The sequence below is a fragment of the Halichoeres trimaculatus genome, unplaced genomic scaffold (genome assembly GCF_033239565.1).
Source record: "Halichoeres trimaculatus isolate MK-OKI-2021-1 unplaced genomic scaffold, fHalTri1.1 fHalTri1_scaffold_3, whole genome shotgun sequence".
Classification (NCBI taxonomy): Eukaryota; Metazoa; Chordata; class Actinopteri; order Labriformes; family Labridae; genus Halichoeres; species Halichoeres trimaculatus.
This window is the reverse complement of record NW_027437181.1, coordinates 25,423,354-25,449,837: the sequence shown is the minus strand read 5'-3', so window position 1 is coordinate 25,449,837 and position 26,484 is coordinate 25,423,354. Positions and strand designations below refer to the sequence as shown.

The 26,484-nt window shown below is 38.9% G+C and overlaps 4 protein-coding genes across 4 annotated transcripts; 2 read left to right on the top strand and 2 right to left on the bottom strand.

Moving 5' to 3' along the window:
* The first annotated feature begins 1,354 nt into the window (after positions 1-1,354).
* Positions 1,355-7,888, top strand: LOC141788194 (uncharacterized). Its single transcript, XM_074667052.1, has 7 exons — positions 1,355-1,453; positions 1,552-1,651; positions 5,613-5,792; positions 5,871-6,032; positions 6,129-6,181; positions 6,389-6,479; positions 7,770-7,888. The coding sequence occupies exons 1-7, from the start codon at positions 1,355-1,357 to the stop codon at positions 7,886-7,888; spliced, it is 804 nt and encodes a 267-aa protein (XP_074523153.1).
* Positions 7,889-11,745: 3,857 nt separating this feature from the next.
* On the bottom strand, positions 11,746-17,057 carry cdc42se2 (CDC42 small effector 2). Its single transcript, XM_074665584.1, has 5 exons — positions 16,958-17,057; positions 15,201-15,442; positions 14,509-14,607; positions 14,348-14,426; positions 11,746-11,885 (listed from the first exon to the last, which is right to left on the bottom strand). The coding sequence occupies exons 2-4, from the start codon at positions 15,252-15,254 to the stop codon at positions 14,352-14,354; spliced, it is 228 nt and encodes a 75-aa protein (XP_074521685.1). The 5' UTR covers positions 15,255-15,442; positions 16,958-17,057; the 3' UTR covers positions 11,746-11,885; positions 14,348-14,351.
* Positions 17,058-17,076: 19 nt separating this feature from the next.
* On the top strand, positions 17,077-18,856 carry nip7 (NIP7 nucleolar pre-rRNA processing protein). Its single transcript, XM_074665583.1, has 5 exons — positions 17,077-17,218; positions 17,326-17,412; positions 17,490-17,628; positions 17,993-18,133; positions 18,392-18,856. The coding sequence occupies exons 1-5, from the start codon at positions 17,163-17,165 to the stop codon at positions 18,509-18,511; spliced, it is 543 nt and encodes a 180-aa protein (XP_074521684.1). The 5' UTR covers positions 17,077-17,162; the 3' UTR covers positions 18,512-18,856.
* A 26-nt stretch (positions 18,857-18,882) lies between these two features.
* On the bottom strand, positions 18,883-25,960 carry terfa (telomeric repeat binding factor a). Its single transcript, XM_074665579.1, has 13 exons — positions 25,564-25,960; positions 24,458-24,553; positions 23,941-24,071; positions 23,682-23,768; positions 22,645-22,785; positions 22,235-22,356; positions 21,064-21,510; positions 20,510-20,602; positions 20,022-20,126; positions 19,797-19,916; positions 19,562-19,644; positions 19,424-19,464; positions 18,883-19,163 (listed from the first exon to the last, which is right to left on the bottom strand). Exons 1-13 carry the CDS (start codon positions 25,712-25,714, stop codon positions 19,005-19,007), a joined length of 1,776 nt encoding a protein of 591 aa, XP_074521680.1. The 5' UTR covers positions 25,715-25,960; the 3' UTR covers positions 18,883-19,004.
* Between the last annotated feature and the right edge of the window lie 524 nt (positions 25,961-26,484).

Below are 26,484 nucleotides of genomic sequence, written 5' to 3'. Positions count from 1 at the left end.
AAATCCGGCTTCCCAGCCATTCCAGATGGGCTGTGGTCAAACTTGAAAAAAATTAATTGTCCTCGTAAACATGTTTCTCACGATTCTTGTGGTGATTTGAAGATATTATTTGGCTGTCTTGTATTTAAGTCCTCTTTTTTCTGAAAAGTTTTGTTGTCATTAGTTATACGAGGTTAAAAACAAGGCTTTACGTAAGGTTTAACTATGATTGACAGCTGCCGTTCGGGGATTGTAAAATATGTTGGGAGGTAGAGTCAGGAAGTGATTAGACTCTCGAAAGAAAAAAAAAAAAAAAAATTTTGTCACCCAGCTCCACTCAGATTCTCCCAGAATCCCTCATCGTCTCTACTGCGCAGACTCTGGCTGCAATTGCTGCCAATGGCTGCACCTGTGACGGGGGTATTTTGGCTTCAAAACCGTACAATGATAAATGGCGGAGCCACGCTGTCCACTCTATATACAGTCTTTGAGTAAAACAAGCACTGCGTAACCCTCAGAATCACAGATGGAAAAACATGGGTTAACTCTGTTGACTAATTTCAAATATTGTTAGATGGTTTTGTAGGTGTTTTCTTACCTTTAAACTTTATGGTTGGTCATGTTTTAAATCTCAGTCGAAATCACTAAAAACATAGTCAACACGGGGGCAGAGCTAGTTATGACAAAACTTAAAAATCTTTTCTAAGAAAACAAACTGAAATAAGTGGAGGAACTATTTGGAAAATGCATGTTTGTGGTATGAATATGTTTGGCCTTAGATCATTGTTAAGCTCCAGCTTTAAAACCAATATTAATTTAAAAAAACAAAACATGAAGACACCAGCTTTAGTTGACCTGAAAAGAGCCCAGATGAGCACAGGGACAGGAAATAATGTGTGGAGTAATGTTCAAAGGAAGGCAGGTTAACACATGCAGTGCAGCTTTCACCCATATGTCCACCTCTGCTTCCCCCTAGTGATGGAACATGATTTAACATCTTCACTACATGGTGACACTTCACAGGATCACTGAAACACTGATTTCTACACTCGAGGTGACACAAAATATAACAACACACTTTTTAATTTTAGATTTTGCATAACTTGGAAGAAGTTTCAAATCTGCTGAGCCCACAATGTGTACAACCAGACAGCAGGAACATAATCAAAAGCCTCCACCAGAGTTATTTCCTGTAACTGGAGAAGCTGTACAGGCAGTGAGGAGGAGTATTATCATACCTGTGAAGTCTACCATTGGAAGAATAAAGTGGGGGAGGATCTTCTGATTTAATCCAAACTGCTGAGAAATTCACGCCTTCTCCTGTGAAGCATCTCAACCCAACACCTGTGTGCACACCTGAAGTTCAGACTGCAGCATGCAGCAGCAGCAGAGCCGGCAGAGGCAGAGGCTGAGGCCGTGGCTGGAGGAGCAGATTCAGTCAGGGAGGTATCCAGGAGTCTGCTGGCTGGACCAGGTGAGATCTGTCTGTCTGTCATGTACACAGGTACACACAGACTTCAACACAGACACAGTGGCAAAATGCAACCTGTTTGATTCTGTTTATTTCCACAGTCGGCACAAATCTTTCAAATCCCGTGGAAACATGCAGCTCGCCATGGCTGGAGTATTGACCGAGATGCTACACTGTTCAGGAGCTGGGCCATGCACACAGGTAGGAGTCAGTCAAGAAAGCATTATAACAGAAACTTAAACAGCTCTTTTAACATGATTTTATCCTAATGTGCATAGCAAACACAAACAACAAAAACACGTAATAAACAATCCTGACACCAAGTTATGCTTTTTTGAAGAAACAGTAAAGATTTCCTCTTCACAAGAGACTAAAAGCCTTCTTACTGTCTTTTAAAGACCTTAACTGTTTTTTAATCATTTCTCACTATTATAGGCTATTCTGACAACTAGTGATTTAAGATGCATGTAGCATGTACTCGTTGATTACCTCCTCTGTGTATGTTGACCTTTGTGAAGAGGAAATTTACATCTAAGAATTTATTTTAAGTTTTCCTGTGAGTAATGTTTTTGTTCTCCCCCTTGCATTTTCTGTTTCCTGGTAAGCAGAAGTATTCAGTTAAAGGCAGCCATGAAGTTGTCGTTATATCCATGTTTTTCCAGATCTACCACATTCTCATTGCAGCTCAGATATTAGAATTGCCCAGCAACCTTCAGTAACATAAGTGAATGCCAAATCAAAGGCTGTTGGATCATTTCTGTAACTGATACGAAGACTTTTGGGATCTCAATTCAAACTGTGCAACTCCACATGATGACAGCTCAGGGCTCTGACAGTTTCACACAAATGTGGGAAAACACTGTCGCTTGGTTCACGTCTTTTCAAATGTCACACACTTCACTGTTGCCTCCTTGATCTTTATCAACATGCATGAGTCTTCAGACGTATGCAACTGAAAAACAAGTAAGAAAAAAAAAAAAAAAAAAAATCAATTACAAAGTGTTATCATCAGAGGAGCCAGAACATTCAAAACACTAATCTGTGACATTATTGATGAACTTTCTCAAACGACTGAACTTTCTTTCGTATGCATTACTCTGTAATGTAAATCAGGTTATGTAATATATGCAACATGCTGTAAATTTTAATGGTTATTTTAGAGATGTTGCTGTTTTGGTTTATAATTCCAAAACCAGATGGTGTTGCTTTTTTGAGTTAGAGAGCGTGGTAATAAAACACACATACCAGATCATGCATGCACTCACATCCGCACGCACACTGACGGACATTTATAACCCCCTTACATCACCGCAGTCTTGGGAAGAGTCATGCTTTTTGACAGTGGCTTCATCACACCATGGGAAAGATTCAGTTCACCTGCTATGGGTGGTTGAGGTTATCATGTTTCTGTCAAAGTACAAGAGTCATTTAACTGATTTTAATGTTTATAATCCACACATTTGTTCTAAAATGAACCACAATATTAAACAAAAAACAACAAAAACAAAATAATGACAAGAAGTACAGGGTGGATAACTTACTAATTTAAATGAAACTGAAAATTTGTAAATTTACTAATGTAAATATAAAGGGAAAACTCTGAAATGAATGAAAAGGAGTAGAAAAAAGAAAAATCCTTTTGCATCTGCCCACTCTCTTGCAAAACGTTGACTAAACACTTAGCAAAACAGACACAGAAGAAGTTACACTATTTGGCCAGTTTGTCATATTAACATTCTGTCAGATCATTCTTGGAGCAAAATGAAAAGCAAAAGAATTCACAAACATAGCACTCAATTTTCACCCCAACAAAGATAACAACAAAAACTACAACAACAACAAACAGAAGACCCATAACCAGATAGGGTTTAGAATGTCAGGGATTCCCTATATTTGTCTGTTGTGTTGGTTTTGATAAGTTTTTTGAAGATACTGAAAGTTTTTGGCTTCTTTGAAATGTCCGTTTAAGTTGTTCCATAAGGATATACCTTTGCCTTTAATATTTCCATTTATGTGATTTCCAATTTAAATTTTCATCTACAATAGCACCTGGAAACTCTATTTCATTTACTCTGTTAATTTCAATACCTTCAATGTTTAATATAACATTCTTTTTGCCTTCGTTGCTAAAAATCGTGAAGTTTGTTTTATCAAAGTTTAGGGATAAGTCATTTGTTTTATTCATTTTACCTACAGTATGTCGTTTTTGGTTTTTGATTTTTGTCAGCTGAACAATTACCACATGGGGCACTTTAAGGAAGCATGTGGCTCAGCGGTAAAGGCTAAAAAAGGGGCACAGGTGAAGCAGTGGCCTTGGTAACAGGAAGAGCACACAGTTTTTACCACTTATCATGGACATTAATGCAACCCCTTTCAAGGATAATCCTTGAAGTAAGTTGTACTTATCTGTTTGCATTGGGTCACTGAAAAAGACAAAAAATAACAAACAAAAACAAATGAACAAAAACATAACAAAACAAAACAACCCTCCCTCAGTGGACACGTTTACTCGTTTACAAGTGTGTCAAAGTCACCTCACTCCTGCACCCAACAGTGGCTAAAATCAGGTCAAAATAGTCACCATATCATTGAAGCTGTCAGTAATAAAACTTCTGCTGCTGCTGACTGTGATCATTTTCTACGTGTTAAGATTTATTTAACTGATAACTGATTTTTAAAAGCCCCAGTGATTTTACAACTTTAGCTGAATTCATTTTCAGGTGATCATGTTATTTAATCAAATAGTAATTTCGCCTCAAGAAACAGCAGAATTGTTCAGCCCGGAGAATATCTGAACCCTGTCAGCACAAGTTTATTAAAAATCATGCGTTTTTATTAGGGATGTTTGATACCATTTTTTGCAGACTGATACCAGTAAGAGTACTCCCTCTTGAGTACTCACCAATACCGAGTGTAGTTTTGATACATAAAATTTCAATTAACAGTGACAGATTATTTTAATCAAGCACAGCACAGTCACTCTGTCGTGAAGTCCAAATAAAACACAAACAACTCTCTCTGAGTTTAATTTTTTTTTTTTGATAAATATATTTAAAAAAAAACCATTAAAAGTGCACAATACAACTAACAAGTGTCAGAGTTTAAGTATTTTTTCAAGTAAACTAAAGTGCAAAATAAAACAGTTGAACAGATAACTCTCCCTGGTTCATTCATGTCCTGAAAAGGACCTGGTGCACATTTGCAGTGGTGTTAAACTGCAGCAATTAGCAGCAACTAATGGCGAGGAGGAGTTGCTCGACATACGGTTTTTTTTAGCCTAGAGTATCTGCTGCTAGTATCTGCAGTGTCTGCAAGTACCGATACCCTGAAAAAAGGCTGTTATCAGCCTGAACTGATCCCTGGTATCAGTACTCGCCCATCCCTAATTTTTTATTTGACAATTTAAGTTAGACACAGCACTTAAAAGGTCACTTGACATTATAACCCAATACAATCCAGCTTTATTCGGATAGCACCTTTCAAAATAAAGTTACAAGATGCTTCACAATAAAACAAAACACAATTAAAAACACATTAATTAAACATTTAAAGCAGTTTATAAAACAAGTAAAGTGTCTATGAAAGGCAATATGGAAAAAGTGGGTTTCAAGAGGAGATTTTAAAGAGGACACTGAGTTTGCCTTTCTGAGGTACTTCAGATTTGGAATCATTCAGTTGTCAAAAAAAATTCTGGACATCCAGTTTTTGATGTCAGTCAGACAGCTGGGACATTATGATGCAAACATCTGTTGATCCAGGCTCAAGAGGAGCAAACAGCTGGGTGTCATCAGCATAACAATGGGAATCTGTACCATGATTGCATGATTTGCCCCAGGGGCAAAGGAAGAAAACAAAGAAATAAATCCACACCACATCTGTTGTTCTGAAGAAATCCTACTTTTGGAGCACTTCCTTCTCTGATCAAGTACATCATACACCAAAGGTTGTGCAGACTGCTTTAAGTTAGCCAGTGAAGGTCAGCAGAAACAGGTTGAAATGAAGTCGAAGCAATGGTTGTCGTCAAAGCAGTATCTCTGAAGCTGCATGACACTTCTATATTTATGTGTCATTTTTCCCTTGATATCTGCTCAGAGGTGGCAAGTATCAAGCCAACATCAACCAAACTGCAAAAATCTGTCACTCTGTCCACTTGTCTCTGCAGGACGATATCGCCCAGGCAAAGATAAGCCAGATCCAAAAACTTGGAAGGCAAATTTCCGCTGTGCTCTAAATTCTCTACCTGACATCTGTGAGCTGCAGGAGCACAGCAGGAAGAGAGGCAGCAATGCCTACAGAGTGTACAGGATGCTGCCCAGCACTCACACACACAGACGCAGGAGAGGTAAAAAAAAACCCGTTAGATACTCTGAAACTTTAACAGACAGACCTCATGCAACTGGTCCATCTTCCCCTCCCTCAGGGCTTCGGTTGTTCGGCAGATCTCGTGAAAGACAAGCCTGTTTAAGTGATGACACACACAGCACACACACTTGGCAACCCACAGCAGCAAGACCCGTCCCTGACACAGCACAGACGGTGGAGCCCCCTGCTGAAGACACATTATCCAGCAGTCAGTTACATGGTGAGGTCCTTGTTACTGATGTATATTGTTGTTTTTGCTCAGGCTGTTGCATTTATGGCCTGTATCATAACACTGATGGTTGTTGTTGTTGTGCAGGAATGTGGGAAGCCAAACCAGAAGACCAGGAACAGAATGAAGCTGTTTTTAAGGTGCAAAGCTGACACTGTTACAAATGACTGACTCAATGCATTGACTCTAGGATGTCTGACCCAGTAGGTGGGACATACAGAGGCTAGAGGGTGGCTTGAGTTTATATGTTCAGGCAAGAAAAATGGCATTAATTCATTACATTGGACTTTTAACTTCTTTTAAAGCTGTAGGTTCTGAATACATCTGACTGGTTTTGGTTCTTGTAGTTGATGGACCACTTAGGCAGCACTGACCTCTGGAATCAGACTGGGGAGCAGAAAGGATGGAGAACTCACACACTGTGGGACCACTGGCCAGGTACATCAGTAGGAGTGTAAAAACTAATGACTGTTTATGCATAAAGATGGACAGCGTGTTTCCAACTTCTCTCCTTACACAAGAGTAAAGCCAAAACATCCCATGACAGGTGAAGACGCCTTCTGTGTTTAAAGACAGTCGTAGGCTTGTCCCACTCTTCTGCTAACAAAAGCAGAATTTAACTTCCAGATAAAAATGCTATAGATCCCTGGGTAATAAAATAGGTGTCACATAGAAAAAGAAAATATCCATCAGAGATGACAGCTTGGCCATAATTCTCCTGTCACCTACCTTCACAGAGTCCGAGACTCAGCTGACCTTCACCAGATTGTTCAGTCCTGGTCTCCTGTATCCTGTCCGCTCACAGCTTGTGAATTCCAACTAGCGCTGCATTTGTGTCCAGTGTGACCTCTTTTAGCCATGTGAATAGCATGATGCTACTCTACCCAAGGATCTGGTGCTGGGTTAGCACGGCTAGCTTGTCCATCTTATTGGGGATTAATCTTACATCCCCCAGAACATTGGATTTAGCCCTTTTACTACAGGTGGAGTCACTGGTATGCAGATTTCAAATTACCCGAACTCCTCAACAATTTGGGCTAGCTAGAAAATCCAAAGTGCTCCTCAAAGAATACAAAACAAACTTCACAGAAATATCCAGGGGCATTACAGTTCCAATCCCCAGCAATAATTGGTGCAAGCTACCCTTATTATTGTAACTTTACTACTATTTGAGCAAGATTAAAAATTGCAAACGGTCTCTGAAAGAATAGAAAATGAGCTTTCCGATCTTGACATCTGACTCTTTTAGGGGTAAAACACAAAAAAGTCAAGGTGGTCTTTGCGGTACTTAGGTGACCTGGTAGTCTAGACTGCTGCCTCAAGTGGCTGGCCTTGGCTCACATCCTCCCACCCTGATTCCTTCTCTACCCACTGTCCTGTCCTCTCTGAATAGATACATAAGAAGTCCCTAAAATAACTTCAAATAAAAAAAAAATGCCAAAGATTCCTTGAGCCTGTCGGGACCCCAGCGTAACAGATTATTCTTGATCATTTTGGCCTCACTTCTGCTGCCCAGTCATGTCACTCCTTTTTTAATAAAGTCCAGGGTGCGTAGGTATGGTCGTTATTTGACTATTTGACTATGCATATGACTTATGTATCTGTTAGAAAACTGCTGTTGTTAACGTACAGAGAAAAAACAATGTAATGTATTAATGCTCATAGCTCAGCGCTTCGACCTGTTTCTGTGTTTTTACGTGTATTTACTTGTTGTCTTGTGCTCTTCAGGTGCTGGGGATGATTACACATATTCTCTTCATGCAGAGAACTACGGTGATCTGTTTGGTCCAAACTACATCAAGGAACTTTCTGATTGGTCCACACATCAGCAAACACTGATGCTTTAGCTGTTCACAACAGCTTACATTTGACCAGTGCTGTTTTTTTTTCGCCTTGCTAACCATCAGCTGTTTTCCCCTCTGCTGTCTGTCTCAATCAGCTGATCTCTGTAGAGGAGAAACAGGAGACAGAGGAGGGGACAGAGATTATTGCTCTGTCAGTTGTCCTTTCTGCTGAGCGTGCTGAGGTGAAGATCCTATTCCAAGCCAAGCTTTACCCCTGTCATCATCACTTGGGTTCATTACGGTTCAGACTGAAACTCCCTGAAGTGACACCAAGCTCACACCAGAGTAAACAGATCTCATTTCATTTTATAAGCTTTTTTTTTTTTTTAAATAGGTGGGTTTTTTTTCTACTGCCGCACAAATTTGTCAGAATGAGAAACTTTAGTATGTTTTCCACATTTTAAGCAGCATTTTTTTTCACATTAATCTTGTTAAATGTTTTTTCTTTTTTTTTCTCTTTTTTTTCAAAGCTCACCTGTGTTTGAAATAATTCAAGGAGATTGCATATTCAAGTATTCAAGAATCATTAGTGTAATGGAAAGCATTGTTTTTTTTTTTTTTTTAATCTTTTTTTGTGCGTATCAAAAAGTGATGTGGCCATTACAGTAAACCTGTTATCAGTCTTGTGCTTTAGTTTGGTTTTAAACTGGTTAATATCCTAGACAGGGTTTCAAACACCAGCCCAGTTGACAAACAGACCAGGACCAATTAAACCTCACAAGAACAGCAGTTTGTGAGATGTTGTGACCCAGTAGTTTGGTCATCTCAGTTTTAACCTGTGAACCAGTCTCATCCCTACACTCACCCACTTTTCCTGCTTCTAATTCAACTTCAAAAACAAAATGTTCACTTCCTGCCTCACATCTCACCTACTGGCAGGTGACAATGTAATGGGATTACAAGTGACTTCACCTGTCAGTGGTTGTTGTCTTATGGCTGATTGATGTTGTATATGCGCATATTAACTTACATGGAGCTCTGTGTAAAGACTTTATACTTTCTCATCTATCATTATTTCCACTTAGCTTTTTCAGCCACATTCAGAACATTCAGGCACCAAAGCAATTCAGAATTTTTTACGTGTCTGACAGCAGGACAAGCAGGACAATGATTCAGTTCCTTTAAAGTGTCCCAGAGCCGCTCCAGGTGAGACCGAAGTGGCAATGCTTTAAGCTGTGCATGGTGTAAATAAACCTGTGGTTTTTCTGCTAGACACAACTAGATGTTAAATAAAAACCAGACAGGATGTGAACTGATGAAATAGAAACCTATTTCAGACATTAGTAGTTATTTTTTTAATGTCAATTAAACCTGAGAGTTATATATTAAGGTGCTTTCACTCAAGCATGTGCATGTTGTGTTGCTTTTTTTGTTTTTATATATTTTTCGCCATACCTTATTTGGAAGGTTAATGTATTTTTAGCAGTGCATCCACCAGCTACAAATAAATAAACATTTAAGATCAATCTTTTCTGGTGTTTTTGAAATTCAGTTTTATCCATGTTTTTCTGCCAAATATATGAAGTGAAGCATCTTTCAATACAGATTATGTTCCACAGTAAGCTCCATCACCTCCTCTTTAACCCCATGGTTTACAGGTTAAGACCCAAAAAGAAATCATGAACCACACATTTGGTCAAACTTCAACATTAAACATTTATTTCTTATTTTTTATTTTGGAAAATGCAGAAAAAAAGACAGATGGATTTCCCTTAAAGTGGGAACTACATAACAGGCAGTTCCTGAGAAAGAAAAACCAAATAAAGACAACAGAACACTGCTCCAACACCTTCCCAGGACTCTTGTAGAGAAATGTAACCAAAAATATGTTTGATCCCAAATACATATAAAGCATGGATCCTTTACTTTTATGTTTTGTATTTACATTTTCATCATAAAATAAGTCTTATGTCAGGAGAGGGGAACATTTTTTTAAGTCACATTCAACCAGTGCACTAGCACAGCCTGCTGGTCACGTAATATACGGCAACCCTGCTAACATCTACAGCATATAACCCAGAGATGGTGAAAAAGAAACTACACATACAGTATGTGGATCTCTTTTCACACAGAGAATACTACAGACACATCTAAAGAGGAACAGATGACCTGTGACAACATTAAAGCCTGATAAATCACATGATTAACTCTATCAGTGGGTGTTAGGAGAGGAGTTACTAATATGAAGAGATTTTACAAATGTGACTGTTGGGTGTTTTACATTTCCCAATAGAAACATTGAGGATTTCATTCATGAATCATCAATCGAATGACATTCACACTTGTTTTACACCAAATTCTTCCACTAATTATACATCCACTGTCTACTTTTTGAAAAGTAAGTCATAAGATGTACAATGAGAAAAAATAATCACATGTACTCATAGATCCAGGCCTGCTGGTTGGCTCTATGTGTTTGGAAAAATGGTCAGTATAGATCCCATGAAGAGGGGATTATGCAATTTATATTTCTCTGAATATATTCAATAAAGGCTTTTTATTTTCAAGTTTAGCTGCATTAAGAAATTTAGACTGCATATGACAGTACAGGATGAAAATGTGCTAGTAAGAGTGAGAGCAAGTAATCACTTTTACAACTGAGAGTCTGTGTAATCAGGCATCAGGAGCTGCACTTTTTTAGTAAAATTAGATTTCCATGAAAAGGTGAACAACAGGCTGATAAACTGGTAAAACAGTTAAATTTCTATGGTGAAAAGAACAGAGTTTAATACACTTTGTACTCTAAAAAGCTTTGGACATAGTATTACATTACACAGATACATGCTTTTACAACAAAGCTACAAACACTGCTACAAAAGGTGGGGCCACATGAATTTGAATGCCGTTCAGTGGCACTTATTAAACTTTCAAAGACACATCAAACGACTACCACAACCTCCAGAGGGACAAAACCACCTCGGCTAAAATTGTGCGTGTCAGCCAAATAGCTGAAAAATGATTTTAAGTCAAAGATAAATACTCTACAGAGATGTGGCACAGCCTGCTCACTGAACTGTGCAGGGAAAATGGGACAGCTGCAAACTAAAGGAAAAATAATGGTCCAACAGAGGGTAGACTACTTCAGGTTTGAGAACACTGCATCAAACCTGACCCACATATGCAGCAGTGTTTGCAGTGCTGATTTGGTTACTTCCAAGTTTAATTCTTAAGTCCAATGTTGGTTTACATTTCTTGAAAACAAAACAAAGAAGTTACAAATAAAAAAAAAAAGAAAAAAATGAGGCGTTGACTAAGCTCAGTACGTGCAGCATCAAGCTGCCAAATGATGCTAGTTTAAAAAAACGAACATGACTTCAGAAGGCAGATTAGAAAGTTCATAGTTTATTAAAATTCTATATGGTTTGATCTAAACGAGTATAAAAAAAACAGTTGAGCAAATCAATGCAGAATTCCTAAGCAAGTGTGAGTGTACAATGCATGGTCCAGTGTACGCTACTCATTCAAGTTTATAAACAAGACAGCAATCATTAACCCTGAAAGCAACTCAGAGAACCATGAGTATTTCTCAGAATAAAACAATGAACACATCGCGCTTCACCTCGACACCTCTACCTGTCCTTTGATAAACCTCTGAGGATAAAGAAGGAAACAGAATGTCCAAAATCTCCAGCGTGGCCCAGCCACCATGAGGTCCGTTTTACAAATCAGATAATAAATACAGGCATCCAAATGGGCTACAACAGCAAATCATTTTGAAACTTATTTTCCTCATGCATACTCACAAGCATACGTGGCTGAGATTATTACCTTTTAAACCCTCGTATCTACTCCTAACAGCTACTCTTTACAGTGCAACAGTATGGCAGCAAATGGATAAGCAGTGCTTTCATTTAAAAAAAAAGGAATGGAAAATAAAAATATATACAACATTATGGAGAAGCAGTAGTTTCATCTTTTGGTCCTGTGTCCATTACAGACAGCACTGCTTTTTGAAAAGGTTCCTCATATCAACAATAGTTTCCACAAGGCTGTGAAGGGGCTGTGAGGGGAAGAAGTAGAGCAAAAGTTAGGATCTCAACACCACTTATGGAAGAGTCTGGCTCATCTTAAAAACACAGTTACCATTGAAGTGTCAGCGTTCAGAGCACTGACCCTGATCTGTTCACTATTTCTATTCATCTAAAGTAGTTCAGTAATGTTGCCCTGAATCTGTCAATCATCAAGTGTGATTAGTGACAAAAAAAGCAACAAGGAAAAATTCGACACCAATCAAAAAGGGTAACAACAATAACAGTAAAGCTACTTTTGGATGCGAACAGATCACCAGACTGAAAAGAAAACCTACACCGACATTACAAATTCACTTACAGCTGCATCCATGTCATAAGGAAAATGGTGACTTTAATAACCGAAAAGATGATCATGAGGGAAAAACAACTTTCATTGCTTTATGCTGGGAAGGATGAAATCCCCTGCTAATAACATGACTCTCTATTTAAGCATAGACGTGTAAAAATGCATGTAGGAAATCCTTGGAATTTTATCAGTTTTCCTTCACAGCAACTCATGATAGGCGTACTGCTGTATGTGAAGATATTTTGTCAACAGCTGTTACGCTCATCTCCTCTCGTGATAGGAGTCAAGACAGCCACTTAGTGTGACATGTCCAACAGGAATTTTAAATAGTTTAATATAGGTGGTCTGACATACTTATCCAGAATGTTGCAAAAGACAATATTTGCACGTCTGACTTCAAATACACAAAAAATATCTGTATCATTTAAGCACTCAAGTCACAAACAACTGAGGTTGCAAAAGCGGGGAAAATTTCCGGTGAATTTCAGGAAGGTTTTCTGAAAATTTCTGTGGGAATTTTAGGTTGGGAAAATAGGAAATTTTCAGAGTTCTTTCTTTTTGCCTTCAATGATCTAACATTTCCAGGGAAATTTTGGCTCAGAATTTTTTTTTTTCCCTGTCTTTTTTTTTCCTGTGATCAACTTGAATGAGGTTTTCAAAGCTAATCATGGTTGAAACCAAATGATTAAATACAACTTGATTAACAGTTGTGCAAACAATTCCACAAACATTTGACTATCACTATTTCACTAACCTGCAGCATTTCCAGAGAGACCACATTTCTGGATTTGGAGCCTAGAAGTCTTGTTAAGGAACGTTTTAACGATGCTACTGGCGTAAATATATTTGATGGTATGGTTTTACCTAAAGTAATGGACACATTTAAGTTAAAGTACTAAATACTCATCAAAATATGCATAATTTTTAGATGCTAACTCTGAGAAACATTTATGCCTATATTCACGACAGTTAGATTAAAGAGGCTGTGAAGAGTTTCTAAGTGATCTTGCAAAAGTCTCCAGTCCAGATACAAATATGATCGTAGTCTGCACTTGAAAATAAGATTATCAGGGCCAATATTATGGGTTACTGATTTATGGCAGGTTCAAGTCTCTATGACAACACCACAGCGGCTGATGAAGTTTAGTAGTAAGAAGAGATATCTGTGTTATTCTCTGCTGAAAAAGATTTCTGTGATTAATTTTGTAGTGATGGTGGAAACTGCAGCCTAACTGTCAGACAGAAAAAAGACAGAAGTGCCGAAGAAAGGTAAACAGGAGAGTGATACAGCCTAAGCCAAAGACTAGCATAGGGGCTAAACTGTTTATGTTAATGTTCATTCCAGCTTGAATGTAGCGGTTATTCTGCAGTGGTTTGTTCATTTGAGAGTCTGTCATTTAAATGAAGAGTGAGGTTACGTTAGCTCTGCTTGGTAGATGACTAGCAGGACGTAACCAGGATTTACTAACGCTACACATTACAGACATGTCTCAGAGCATCGCGCTGTCAGTAGCTCTAAATATAGACGGCCACTTAACTACACTACAAACTTATGATTGCTTGATATCATTTAAGCCTACAGTTACATCGGAGCACCGGGCTGCCTATGGCCCTTCATATAGCTGGCTACTACATTTTCTTGTTGACACACTTCAAACCGTGGCGCTATATAACTGTACTGATTAACACCTTAACTCAGAGCACTTTAGCTAGTGAAGGTCGTCTTGAACAAAGATACTGTGTTTCGATTTGATCTCCATTTATTCAAAAACACACACGTTGCTTAAAGTCACATCTTTACGTCAGTGTGCCTGAGACTCCAGGCCAAAAGGTGGCGAGGCAGCCCAGCTGATACAGATCCACCTCATAGCATCTTTAAAGAAAAGCTTCAAGAAAATTCTTTTATAGTTTAATTTAAAAAAAAAAATTGCATCAGACATATCTGCATGCGTGTCTGCTTATAACAAACCAAAATGTTCATTTTTCATACATGTATATGACCGGGTAGATGCAAATTCCCGAAAGTTCCCATTAATTTCAGAAAATTCCCACGAAAAGTTTCTAACTTTGAAAATTCCCTGAATCTTGCAGCCCTTCAAACATCTGTCATTTCCAAAGGGGATTGGATAAAAAAGCCTCACCTACCTTGTTACAACTGAGAACCTTCAGACCCTCCATGCGCATAGCCCCCTTTAGATTTCATCTGGGCCTGGATGAGGTCCACCTACAAAAGTCAGAGCAGGGTTAATATACTTATGGTGTTTATATTGACGGTTGCATACTAAGTTAAGAGGACCATGACCTACCGACGGCAATCCGCCCATGTCCCCTGAGCCTACATGTGTTGTGTGAACAAAGTTTGTTGGCTCGCCGATCATTGAGCGATCAATCCGTCGCCGCCGTTTCTGTGAACAAGCACAAGAAACACCAGTCATTTTCTCTAAAAACTATCTAAACAATCATTTCCAGTCACATTCACTGGCAATGACATAAACACCAGCCCAAACAAAGCCCACTCTTCATCCTTCTGTTTATCTCCTAAAACATGTACTGTGCAGCTCAAAATAAGACAGAGGTCAACATTCGCAATTGCTTTTATCTTATCTGTGTGCAGTCAGCCAGGCTGACTTTAACTGAACACAACAGCTGCTTGTTTGCTCCCATAATGGGCCTTAGTGAATCTACATTAGTGTCATGTCAGGCGGGAGGATGTGGTTAGCCTGGGGCCCTGTCACTTTTAAATCTTTAAGAAAAAGAGGATGTAATATTTATTTTGTCAGCATTGGGAAAGCTAAATTATTCTGTTAGAGCAGTGAACATTCACATCCCGAGTATAACTGAAGATATGCGGACCAGCTAGCTCCACCACAACAGAAAACACCGCCCTGTTGTTTACGTATCCTCTTGCTTTGACAGCTCCACTCTTATTTCAACTTAATAAAGACAGCAAGTTCAGGAATTCCTATCGACAAGTTTTCCCAATAAATGTCATACTCACAGGCTGTGGCTGCTCTGCAATGCAGCAGCTAAAACAAACCCAGAACTCAGTCATTCTGAGGCTGAAGAAGAAGAAGCCGCAGCAGTTTCCTCTCTCAGTTCAGACGTCTCTCTGCGTCTGTCTTCCTGTTCAACGTTACCAGAGACACAGACACACACAGGAAGCTGACGACAGATGTAGTCGCTGCTTTATCCTGGGTTAACTGTTGGCACGAGAACTGCTGTCCCGACACAGGGAAGCCTCTGTCAACATGTGAAAGTAAAAACACAACAACTTAATTAAAAACAGGCATTTAGCTTTAAAAGACAGAATATAAAAACAGCATCCGGAAGATGTTTTTTTTGACAAGCAATCATAAAGCATTGAACAACAGAGCTTTAATTTCCAGAATATGTTTCTTTCCCCTAAACATCTATTATTGATATTTCAACACAGTGGTGTCATGTTGTTAATTTAGTCACTGGCTTTGTGCCAAGTGTGCCTCTGCTTTCACATAAGTAGGTTTCTCCTCTACCAACACCCACAGATAATCAGGTCACAGTCATATGTCACTACTCCTGAGCGAACACTCACGATGGAGAAAAGAAAAAGTTTTTACTTTTACTTAACGTTCTGTCACACAAATAAGGCACACATCTAACTTTTGGAGCCTGGTAAACTGTGCACCACTTCAAAACTGAATTCTAAAGCAATACATGTATAAATAAAGATAGTTTTACATTTTGTAGAATCATGACGTCTCGAATGGAGATCTGAAAAATAATGTCCTGGCATGTACTTTGCATGATTACACTTTCATTATCGCTTCTTGTCTTTAAGTGTTCATCGTGCTATTATTAAAACGTCCATTTATTCATCATTTTAATTAATTTCTCCCTTGGGCTGAAATAATCTTGAGGCATTTTTCATATGTAGGGCTCAGAGGACAATTAGGTAAGACAATCTAGAGCATTGTCTGTGGAAATAACTAAAACGGCATTGCTGTTACTGTGTCATATGACTGTCATATTCGTAGAAACAATGCACTAGTTTTACACAATATTACTGGGCAGGCTCAGGGAACAGTGTCAAGCATATTTTCTTAGTCATCATTGCTGTGAGGCTGGAGGTGAGAGGAGGATCAAATGATCTAGCAAATGCTAAGTGCTTGCTGACAGAGGAGATTTCCCAACTTGTACCTCTAACTTTACACATCGCTGACATTGAATTGTTACTGTGCACTGACCACACTTAACTCACATGTTTCAGTGTCACATAATGGGCCCAAAATTGCTGTGTTGATCTTAATGACCACTGAAATCTTGAAGGGATTACTTACTCTGCCCCTGATCTCGGATTACACGCACGTAAGCGGTATTTACAAACAAATTAGCGTTATGCAACTCCGCCGCGCTGCGGCAAAGACTCGTGTCTATTCACGGTGGCCAAGGCCAATACAGAGCTCGGTGCAAATACTGTGTGTAGTTCAGGACGTCCCAGTGTTTTACGGTTGATTTGAATTCAATCACCCTTCTAGAGTGGGGTCGTTGCCTGCAGCAAGCTAGTGTTAGCTTTATGAATGCTAATAGGCTAAGATTCAGTAGCTGGCTAGCAGCATAGGGCTCACTGACAGCTCGCTATCCAGGCTAGCTGAGCCCGTTTTCGAAGCTGAGACTTCAGTGTGGACTGTATTCAGTATGGAAACCGCATCAACTGTTAAACATTACAACACAAGTACATTTTCAATTATTATTTTTAATTTAAGCGAATTAACTTACCAAATGTGAGCCGGTTTGTCGGAGTAAAGATGTTCGATCGTCTGAAAGCTAGAACCCGTGAAAAAAACACCAGGAACTGGGTCTGCGCGTTACGTCACACATCTTCCGTTACTGCGAACTACGCACTTCCGTATTGACCCACGTTGTGTCGTTTCCACCGAAGAAACGGTTTAATACACATTAAAGTTGTATTAAACTGCTCAAAATGCGGCCTTTAACCGACGAAGAGACGAAAACGATGTTTGAGAAGCTCTCCAAATAGTAAGTTTATTCACTATTACTTCTGCTCTTTGGAGCATTCACCATATCAAAGATGCTACATACTTGTTAGCCAACTGTGTAACCCATGCCGTTTTTTCCCACGACAGCATCGGTGAAAACATAAAACTTCTAGTGGACCGACCCGACGGTACTTACTGTTTCAGGCTACACAATGACCGCGTATACTACATGAGGTAAGGAAACATACATGCTGTTCGGTATAACGGAGCTGAATATCATGTCTCAACTCATCATCGTGTTCTGTCCACAGTGAGAAAATTCTTAAGCTGACTACAAACATTTCTCGAGACAAACTCGTATCAGCTGGGACATGTTTCGGGAAATTCACAAAGACCACAAAGTTCCGGCTGCACATCACTGCTCTGGATTTCCTGGCGCCCTATGCAAAGGTGACGACTGGACACATCTTGTCATCAACATTTGTCTCTTTGCATCACCCCTTTGCACCCTTACCTCTCCTGGGCTCTTCTGGCCTGTTGATGGGATAGGGCTACTGAGAGGAGATGTTGAAAGATCGTTGGGAATATAGAAAGGATTTTTTTTCATTGCTTTGTAAAAGTCGCAAAGATATACCATGAAAAGTGCACTTAAAAGGTGTCCTTTCCTGCTTGGTTGCTTTTGATTATTGCAGATAAGTTCCACTGATAGTGACCCTTAATGACACAGTTGCATCTCGCAAAATACCCAAATATTTTCTGTACCCATTAAGTATGTCTCACAATGTGTAAAAGTTGTATATCCTTTTGTCTACAGTTCAAAGTGTGGGTGAAACCTGGTGCAGAACAGTCTTTTCTCTATGGGAACCATGTGTTAAAGTCTGGGCTTGGGAGGATAACAGAAAACACGCAGCAGTACCAGGGTGTTGTGGTGTATTCCATGGCTGATGTTCCCTTGGTAAGTTTTATAACTATGATGCAGTACTGCTTACATTTCTGCTTGTTCTGTGTTACCGTCAGCTTGGGTAGCTTAGAATGAGGAGTGAATGTGGGCCTGGATGCAATTTCACACAGTTTATTGTTTTCTGCCACCCTGCAGCATTTTTAGGTGAATTTATTATTTTTCCTAAGGTGTGAGTCTAACATCACAATTAAAAACAGTCTCCTCCTTTCCTCCAAATTCAGTTCTTGAATAATGCTGCTTTTCATTTTCTAGGGTTTTGGTGTAGCAGCTAAGAACACCCAGGAGTGTCGCCGTGTGGACCCCATGTCCATCGTAGTGTTCCATCAGGCTGATGTGGGGGAGTTCATCAGAAATGAGGACACTTTGACATAAAGACCTTTCAACAGCAGGATTTTGGAGTTTCCTCTGTCTTTGTGAAATTAAATTCCAGCAACATTTACAGAAACGCGCAACCAGCACCGTGGTTTTTCCTACAAGACTTCAACTTGGTTGGATTTGAATGCCTAATATGGCATTGCAATTGCTGATGCCACAGTTTTTTTGTTTTCAAAGGTTTGCAATAACTCCTTGAGTGACTGCATACAAATCATCCCAAAGATTCACTTGTTCTTGGGGCTCCCACTTTAGTTTTGACTTAAATTTAGTCAAAACTGAAGGAAAAAGTATTTGTGCATATTTTCGTTTGTTGTCTTTGAAATAAATCCAGGGTTTCTCACATTTTGTGTAGTTTGACTGTTCATTGTAGTAAAGCTACATCAGACTGTTTTATTGCTGTTTTTATTACAATCTGCTGACAACTGATCTTGCAAACTCAACCATATACATTAACTGAACTTAAAAGCAGAATTTGAAAGGCTTCCCCATTTTAAGTCAGTTTTAACTTCTTCATTGTCCTCCATCTGTCCTTAAGCTGAACATTAGTTCTACCTTCAAAGCTGTAGTATGACAGGATCTTATTCCAGTTACCCTCCCCAAATCGTTGGACCGCTTCTTTCAACTTCCTTGTCTCTGTGTCAGTCCACATCTGAAAAACCACAAAGAAAGATCAGACTAGTCGGCTCTCTTAATACTGTCAAAATGCTGATAAATACACACCCTCTGTGTGTTTCAATCATATTGGGGGGGTACAAAACTGTACCATTTTACATACATGGAGCAGACTTTTCAAGCTGAGCTACTGTCACTAATTTAAGATTGAAATGGAAATTTTAAACGAACCAAACATTTATCAGGCAAATTTTTCTAATTTGAAATGAGAAACGCAAATTGTCTTGTTGTACTTGCCTTTTTCCTGGACCCTGACATGGCGCTCTCATTTTGTGATTCTTGTGGAAAAAAAACAAAGATATGAGTAAACGACCTTCGACAACACCCTATCTTTACAGAGAATTAAAAGAGGAGTAAAAAGTGGAATATTGTTACCTTGTTTTCTCCTGGCGCTAAAATATGACTCTTCATCACTCCATGTATCCTTGCTCTCCTTGGCATTGCTGTAAAGTTGTTTCCTGTGGACAACATTAAACATCTGATTTTCAGGATCAAATTCGCTATAAGACAGCACATTTTGAAGTATCCTGTACACATCATGTTTGGCAAACTGAGTGTAAACATTGGGCTCAACATCAATCCAAACATTTCTGCAGTAGAAGTCACTGACCATTTAGACTGAGGACTGTGGGTGGTCTTCTTAGGGGTGGAGCTTCTTTGCGTGAGCACTAAAGGTGAGCTGTCCAATGAGGAATCCGTGATTTTTACCTCACCGTTGTTCTCTTGATCCCTGTTTTAAACAGGCACAGTTTATTATAACTTAAAGCCATTGACGTCATACCATGAACAATACGATCATACTGAATGTAGGTTCAACGCTTGTATTTGAACTTGCTTGCTGTACAGCTTCCTGGTCATTTTTTTAGGAGGTGTTCTTTTGGGTGATGATGATTCCTGTGTGTCTTCATCAGAACATGATTGCAACCTTTTGGGCCTTGATCTGTTAGAGCAGAATCACATTCTTAACTCACTTTCAAATTCCAGACCAAACGTATCACAAAGTTTACTTTAAGAAAAAAGAATTCCTCTTTAGACATCATCAATTTTAAAAAACTAAAAATCCAAATGAACTACAACTATTCATAAAGGTTCTGTAAACTGGCTGGATTAAATGTGTTTTTAGAAGGCTAAAGCAAAAGCTGTATTAAACATCACTCATGTTGAAGTAACCCACTCAAATTATGTGACAAGACACTTTCTTGCACACTTCCAAAAAATACGAGAGAATAAGCAACAGCATAGTGTAAGGTGACAGAGTGTATCCTCAATGTGAAGAACTTCAGGCTCTGAAGTACTTTTTTTGGGGGGGGATCTTGACTTTACCTGCCAAGTGGTCTGACCAACTGGTTATGGAGTTCACCAGAAGAGTCCTCCTCCTCAATGTCTGATGATGACTCCATCATATCAGCAGAGTCTCTGCATGATAAAACATTAGTGTTAGTGCTATATATTCACCAAGCAGCACAGGACCACAAACTGGCCCCATAATAAAATGTGCTATACAAAGACAGGTGTTTGAAGTATTTTTGTTTGAGCCATGTGATAATGAAGATATCACAGCTTACCATCAAGCACTTGTGAATTTTCGACTACACCCTGCACTTTTGTCAAATCCTGCAATATTCTCAGGTTTTCAGCCCCGTGGGGAAAAAAAAAATCTTTGTCTTTAACTCTTATGATGGATGTCTGGACTTTATAATGAGGATTCAGCAGTTTTACAGTGAATCAGAGCAATTTACATTTTTATCTTGCGTCATAATACTCTTTTGTGAAACATGACATTCAAGACAACCACTCACAATTTCTAATGCTCGTATTCTTAGATCATCCATGATAAACTGCTTTTGTGAAAAGGATATTTCTAAAACAATATTTACCTTCCATGGCTCTCTTTATTGGCTTTAGCAGGCTCTTCTGTTATTAATTCAACCTGAATTTCCTGAGAGACTGTGGTACTCTGTGAGCCCCCCTGGCTGTCGGGTTCGATCACTAAACGTGCCAGCGTGTAGGGCAAGCGCCTGTTCCTCATCACTTCGGGTGTCTTTGAGAGTGAACCCTGTGTTTGTGGAACAGTGTCTGTGTGAGGTGGCTGGTCTGCTGGAGAGGCCTCCATGGGGCTGCTGGAGTCCCTCTGGAACAGCTGCTCTGAGTCTTGGCTGGTGCTCTTCTTTGGGGGAAGTGAGGGTTGGGGGGAAAAAGACTCTTTGCTCGCCTCTGCTTCTCTTTCCACTTCTTCCTCCGCCTGGGCAAAGGTTTGCTCATCTGAAACCGACAAAGCCTTGTAGGCTGCCTCCAGCCTGGTCTTCAGGATGATTGTTGGTTCACTAGAAGAAGAGATAGTGACAAGAATGACTAAATGAACAGCTGTGGTAAGGAATAAGAGTTATTGGGAGTCGTCTTATTAAATAGAAAGGTTTCTACTGAAAACATTCCAGCAGATACGCTGGCCTAAATGAGTGACCCTATACACACTTGTTGGGACCATGGGCAGATTTACATGTTTTAACCAAACACTGTGCTTAGATGTGATGACTGAAAGATATTTTTAGGTTTGTGTTGGATGCAGCAAGCTCTGCTTTGTTTTCTTATTGTTCCCAAGTTCCCATTAATGGCACTTGTCTAATTTTGACATTTTATAACACCATACACCAGGGTTTTAAAGAGTAAAGGTTCCCCTTTGTCTCTTTGGTCGAACTGACTGGTCCTTATACCAGTAACAGTGTGCCATATTTTATTCAGGCTGGGTTGGTCAGTTTGTCTTGGGGCCTCATGGGCCAAAATGTGTATAAATTAAGTTTTCCAAGAGTCTTTGTCCAATCACAGATCAGTGAAGAGAATAGGATTAATCACTGGCTGTGTTTATAAGATACTAATTTGAATACACATAGTTAACAAATTAACTGTGCTTTAAACCTACCCTTGATATGAGGTGTCCAACTTTTAAAAACTATTATAAATGCTGTGTAACTGTCCAAGCAAAAAACAATCAACACATTAAAAAAAAGATGTTGTCTGAATGCTTTGAGCTGAGAAAAAGCAGGAGCCTACCTCGATATAATCTGGATGTTTACTGGAATGTAAGAAGATGGACCAGGTTCAGCTTGCTCAACACCATCGGCAACCTTATCATCCCCCTTTAATTTTCCTTGATCAACAAGCCGACTCGCAGCCTGTTGCATGGACACATGAAAAGTAAAAAGTTATCAACAAGTGAATAATCAATGTTGTAATGTATGTGGATTTGCTGAAGAAACATTACATTATTCATCGGCAAACATGTTAATGCCAATATATTTCTCAACTCATTTTGATGACATTCAGGGCCCGTTTAAAAAATGCTCTTGAAAACTTTATCAGCATCTATTCTTAAATCATAAATTTCCATCATCTTATCTAATAACCTGCCCATCTGCAGCAAAAAACCGTGGTCAATATAAAGAACTCTGAATTCAACATACCTTCTGGAGAAAGGGGACACTGGGTGGACAGAGTTCCTGACAAAAGGCAAACATCTCCTCCTTGAACTTTTGGAAGTCAATGTTCTCAATGACTTCATGTCTTTTACTCCTCTGTCTTATGAGGCCCGTGTAAATCGCTTTCTACAAACACAAACATTCAGGAGAAAAAGTACAGAAAACATAAACAGTTTACCAAACACAGAGGTCAAAAGAAGGTCAACTACAACTGAAAAAATATCTCTGCAACAGGACTGTTGGCAATACAGACTGGCATCTACACAATTTATACAGAGGACAGAGTAAACGCATCCAGACAGGATATAAACGGATATGAAAGCTGTGAAGTTTAGGGTCTTAACTGATGTCACCACAGTTTTTTTTGCAATCTCCTCCCACAGTCAGTCAGTGGATTTAAGCATATCTATAGGAGCCTCAGGCACCTCTCCCATGTCCATTTCATTATTCTGCGATTTTTTTTTCTTCTGTCAACATCTTCTCTCAAACTTAATGACAGAATATCACATCTGAAAGAGTTACTAGCTGATGTTTAGTACAAATACAGGATGTATAGAAAAATACAGTTTAATATTGCTTCTGGCCCATATGTCTATGATGTCCTGAAATCCACTACAAAACCTCATATTTATTTCTTTTTTAATAAATTAATCTAAAACCTGTTTCTGGCCAAAATAACCAAGTATATGAGGTTTTAGTTCACAAAGCTAATGAATGTTATTTAACCTTTTTTTAAAAAATTAAAATACAACATATCAGCATCATCACCACCCACTGGCCAAGCTGCTCTCTCACTGTCAGATTCCATGGGTTGACCACTAATGTCCTTGCTTATGACATTTCATTTCCCTGAGCAAGCTGCACAACCAAATTGTACACAGATAATTCAACGCCATTGACTCTGATCCCAATTTTAGCTTTGAGGATGTGTTATTCAGTATCTTCAATAACTGTGTGAAAATCTGACCCCTGTAAATGGTGATGCCTCTGTAAGCTCATAGCATTTCAGCAGCAGAACATACCTTTCCGACCATCGGTTTAGGAAAACGTTTGGTCAGCACCTCTTTTGCTTTTTCATATTCATCGTTTCTGATAAAAAGTCCCACAATCTAAAGACAGACAAAAAAGAACAAGTTGGTACACCAAATCTTACACTTAGTAAAATCTAGTTTCTTTGTGGTAAAATATCAACTGCCATTACAACACTTACGATTAAGAGAACCAACAAAGCAGTCAAAACCAAAACAAAACAAAAAAACAATAAAGACTCCAAAAACTTACCATCTCTTTAAGTGAAGTGCTGACCTTCTGGAAATGCTGTTGTGAAATAACACTTTCCTTATTCAGATTCTCCAGAATGTCTAAGGCTGATTCCAGAGGAGTAGTTGAATCATTAAGCTCAAAGGTCAAATCTGCAGGCAAAAATAAAACCTTATTATAGTGTTTTCAGTCAGAATGTACTATTTTAACTGAAATCTCTACTCATGTGGGCAACAGTTTGGTATTTGATTTATGTTAACTAGTAGAACAACCCTTTTTGAAGCTTTTCATACTAATGCTTTGATAAAGGGGCATGGTAAAGTTGACTGAGTTTTACCAAATCTGATGCTTATTTGTTAAGCGATAAGAGTAATATCATAATATCAGATCTAATTAAAACTGTTATGAATTATGGATTTGAGATGTATTTACAAACAAATATTCTAAACAATAATCCTGATTCTGCTTGGTAAAATTGCCTGCAACAGATGAGATCAATGCAGGGATAAAAAAATGCAATTTTCAATGCTTAACTCACCAAGTTTTTCACCTTCGAGTATCCGTGAGATAAACTGCATTACTCTGATCTTCAGTGCTGTGGTTTCAGTGGTCTGCATAGGACGGTTCATCACATCTATGACAAGAGGAAAAAGCAGATTAACTGGACTGACTTGCATCAAAAACACACAGACTCGGCTTATAACAAGAAATGCACCATACATTCCCTGCCTGTCATTTTTAGTGGTGATTTTAAGATCCATTTGATCTCACTTAAGGCCCAGCATGGACTTGTGCTGCTCTTTATTTCTGAGGTTCAGAATAAAGACCCAAGGGTCATGAGCTTTCTCTGTGAGAGCCCCCAAACTTAGAAACAGCCTGCCAGAGGGGATTCAACTTGCACAATCAGACTTATAAATACATAATAATAATTATTATATAAAAATAATAATACTACATTTATCTTATTGCTTGGCTGCCTTTATATGGGTTTTATAGTTTGCTGTTTGTTATCTGTTGAACCGCCCACTCTGAAGCACATTGTCACTTGTACTGAAAGTACTATTTAATGAATAATAAGTTATTATTACTTTAAACCTCTTAGTAGATGTGTTCAGATGACAACTAAATAAAGGCTGACGCCATACCTTGATATTCACCCCTTACAGTAAATTCACTTCTCATCAAGCGGAGACTACGCCACCAGCACACCTGAAACTGATTGGTTGGCCTTTAGTCTAAACTGACATAAGAAGATACGCTTTGATACTGTCTGACTGTTGACAATATTTTCCACAAAGTATCTTCAAATTGTGGGGAACATCAATTTAACAGAGTACGTTTTTACTGAATATCAAATCAAAATATGTGAGAAGACCTTCGTGCCTCTCGAAGGTTCAGTACGTCAACATCAGTGACTGACTACGCAGTCGCCAACGGAGCCTGGGCTAACTCGGAGCTAGCTACCTACAGGAGATTATTCTTTTCATATCGAGCATCAAGCTCAGCTAATGACTGGTCAATAAGACTATTTGGGACAGTTGACATTCAGCCGCACTAAAAGCTTGCTTTTGTGAGACAAAAATTACAAAGTCCAGCAGAGTTTGTTGATCGACAGGGTTAGAGACAACTTCATATGCTACTTACTGTCTACTACACCTCTAATGCCACAAAAGTCGTCGTATCGGTTCTTGGAAAACAGTTCTAGTAAGTAGCAATAGTAATAGTCCAATAACCAGCGGTTAACAATTGATTCAACTTCAATCAAAGGACTGTTTTTGTTTTCTTTTGCCGCCATACTTCCACTAGCCAACGGAAAAAGGAAGAGGTTTAACAACTCTGGGCGCGAGGCAGGGGGAAGGCTCGGAATGATCCCTGTGTTTAGACTTCAGGCAGTACGTCAATCGTGTGTCATCGCCAGAAACCTCATCATCGAATTGTGAACAAGTTTTATATAGATAAATGTAATACAACTGGGGTAAAAACAAAAAACTTAACTCCTCTAAGCTCTGAAAATTTGAGTGTAGCTACAAAATTGTAGCCGAGGCTCTGACAATACTGCTGCCTGAAAGGCGTATCTCAGGGAATAGAAATACCAATTCAGTGTTACTTCCTGTGAGTTCAAAAATGTTACACTGCCGCCCACTGGCTATGTTGTTATTTTGCTTTGAAGACCACTCCAGTTTCTGAATAAACTTGTCTTTGAGGTTTATTTACAACGGGTGTGAATTATTCGTAGAAATTTGTTTCAATCCACTTGACCTGTGGCTGACATTTGAAATTAGTGGCAATACAAATGACTGCTGGGCTAAAATGTGTATTTTGTTAATGATTGACTCAGAAGGTAGCTTGATCCGCATTTACATTACAACTGACCTAGACTTTATGCCGCCATCTGGCCCAGGTCACTTGTGTACAAGAGATTTTAATCTGAACAAAGGCTTTTTTTTGGTTTTATAAAGATTTATGAATATATAGATTATACGAATCTGTATACAAATCTGATTATACAGTCTGCATTTTATTTCTTCAGTTTCTCTTTTTGTAGCATCTGAGGTCAATGAACAA

Bases quoted from the DNA above. Each gene is read 5' to 3' on its own strand.
- LOC141788194 (XM_074667052.1), top strand. From the start codon at position 1,355: ATGCAGCAGCAGCAGAGCCGGCAGAGGCAGAGGCTGAGGCCGTGGCTG. The intron at 1,652-5,612 runs GTAGGAGTCAGT...TTGTCTCTGCAG, and splicing joins GAGCTGGGCCATGCACACAG to GACGATATCGCCCAGGCAAA. The intron at 5,793-5,870 runs GTAAAAAAAAAC...CCCCTCCCTCAG, and splicing joins CACACACAGACGCAGGAGAG to GGCTTCGGTTGTTCGGCAGA.
- cdc42se2 (XM_074665584.1), bottom strand. From the start codon at position 15,254: ATGACTGAGTTCTGGGTTTGTTTTAGCTGCTGCATTGCAGAGCAGCCA. The intron at 14,608-15,200 runs GTGAGTATGACA...GCTTGTTCACAG, and splicing joins TTGCAGAGCAGCCACAGCCT to AAACGGCGGCGACGGATTGA. The intron at 14,427-14,508 runs GTAGGTCATGGT...TGACTTTTGTAG, and splicing joins ACATGGGCGGATTGCCGTCG to GTGGACCTCATCCAGGCCCA.
- nip7 (XM_074665583.1), top strand. From the start codon at position 17,163: ATGCGGCCTTTAACCGACGAAGAGACGAAAACGATGTTTGAGAAGCTC. The intron at 17,413-17,489 runs GTAAGGAAACAT...TTCTGTCCACAG, and splicing joins GACCGCGTATACTACATGAG to TGAGAAAATTCTTAAGCTGA. The intron at 17,629-17,992 runs GTGACGACTGGA...TTTTGTCTACAG, and splicing joins TCCTGGCGCCCTATGCAAAG to TTCAAAGTGTGGGTGAAACC.
- terfa (XM_074665579.1), bottom strand. From the start codon at position 25,714: ATGGCGGCAAAAGAAAACAAAAACAGTCCTTTGATTGAAGTTGAATCA. The intron at 22,357-22,644 runs GTATGTTGAATT...TCCATGCAACAG, and splicing joins GTGTCCCCTTTCTCCAGAAG to GCTGCGAGTCGGCTTGTTGA. The intron at 19,164-19,423 runs GCAAGTACAACA...GTGGTTTTTCAG, and splicing joins TGTCAGGGTCCAGGAAAAAG to ATGTGGACTGACACAGAGAC.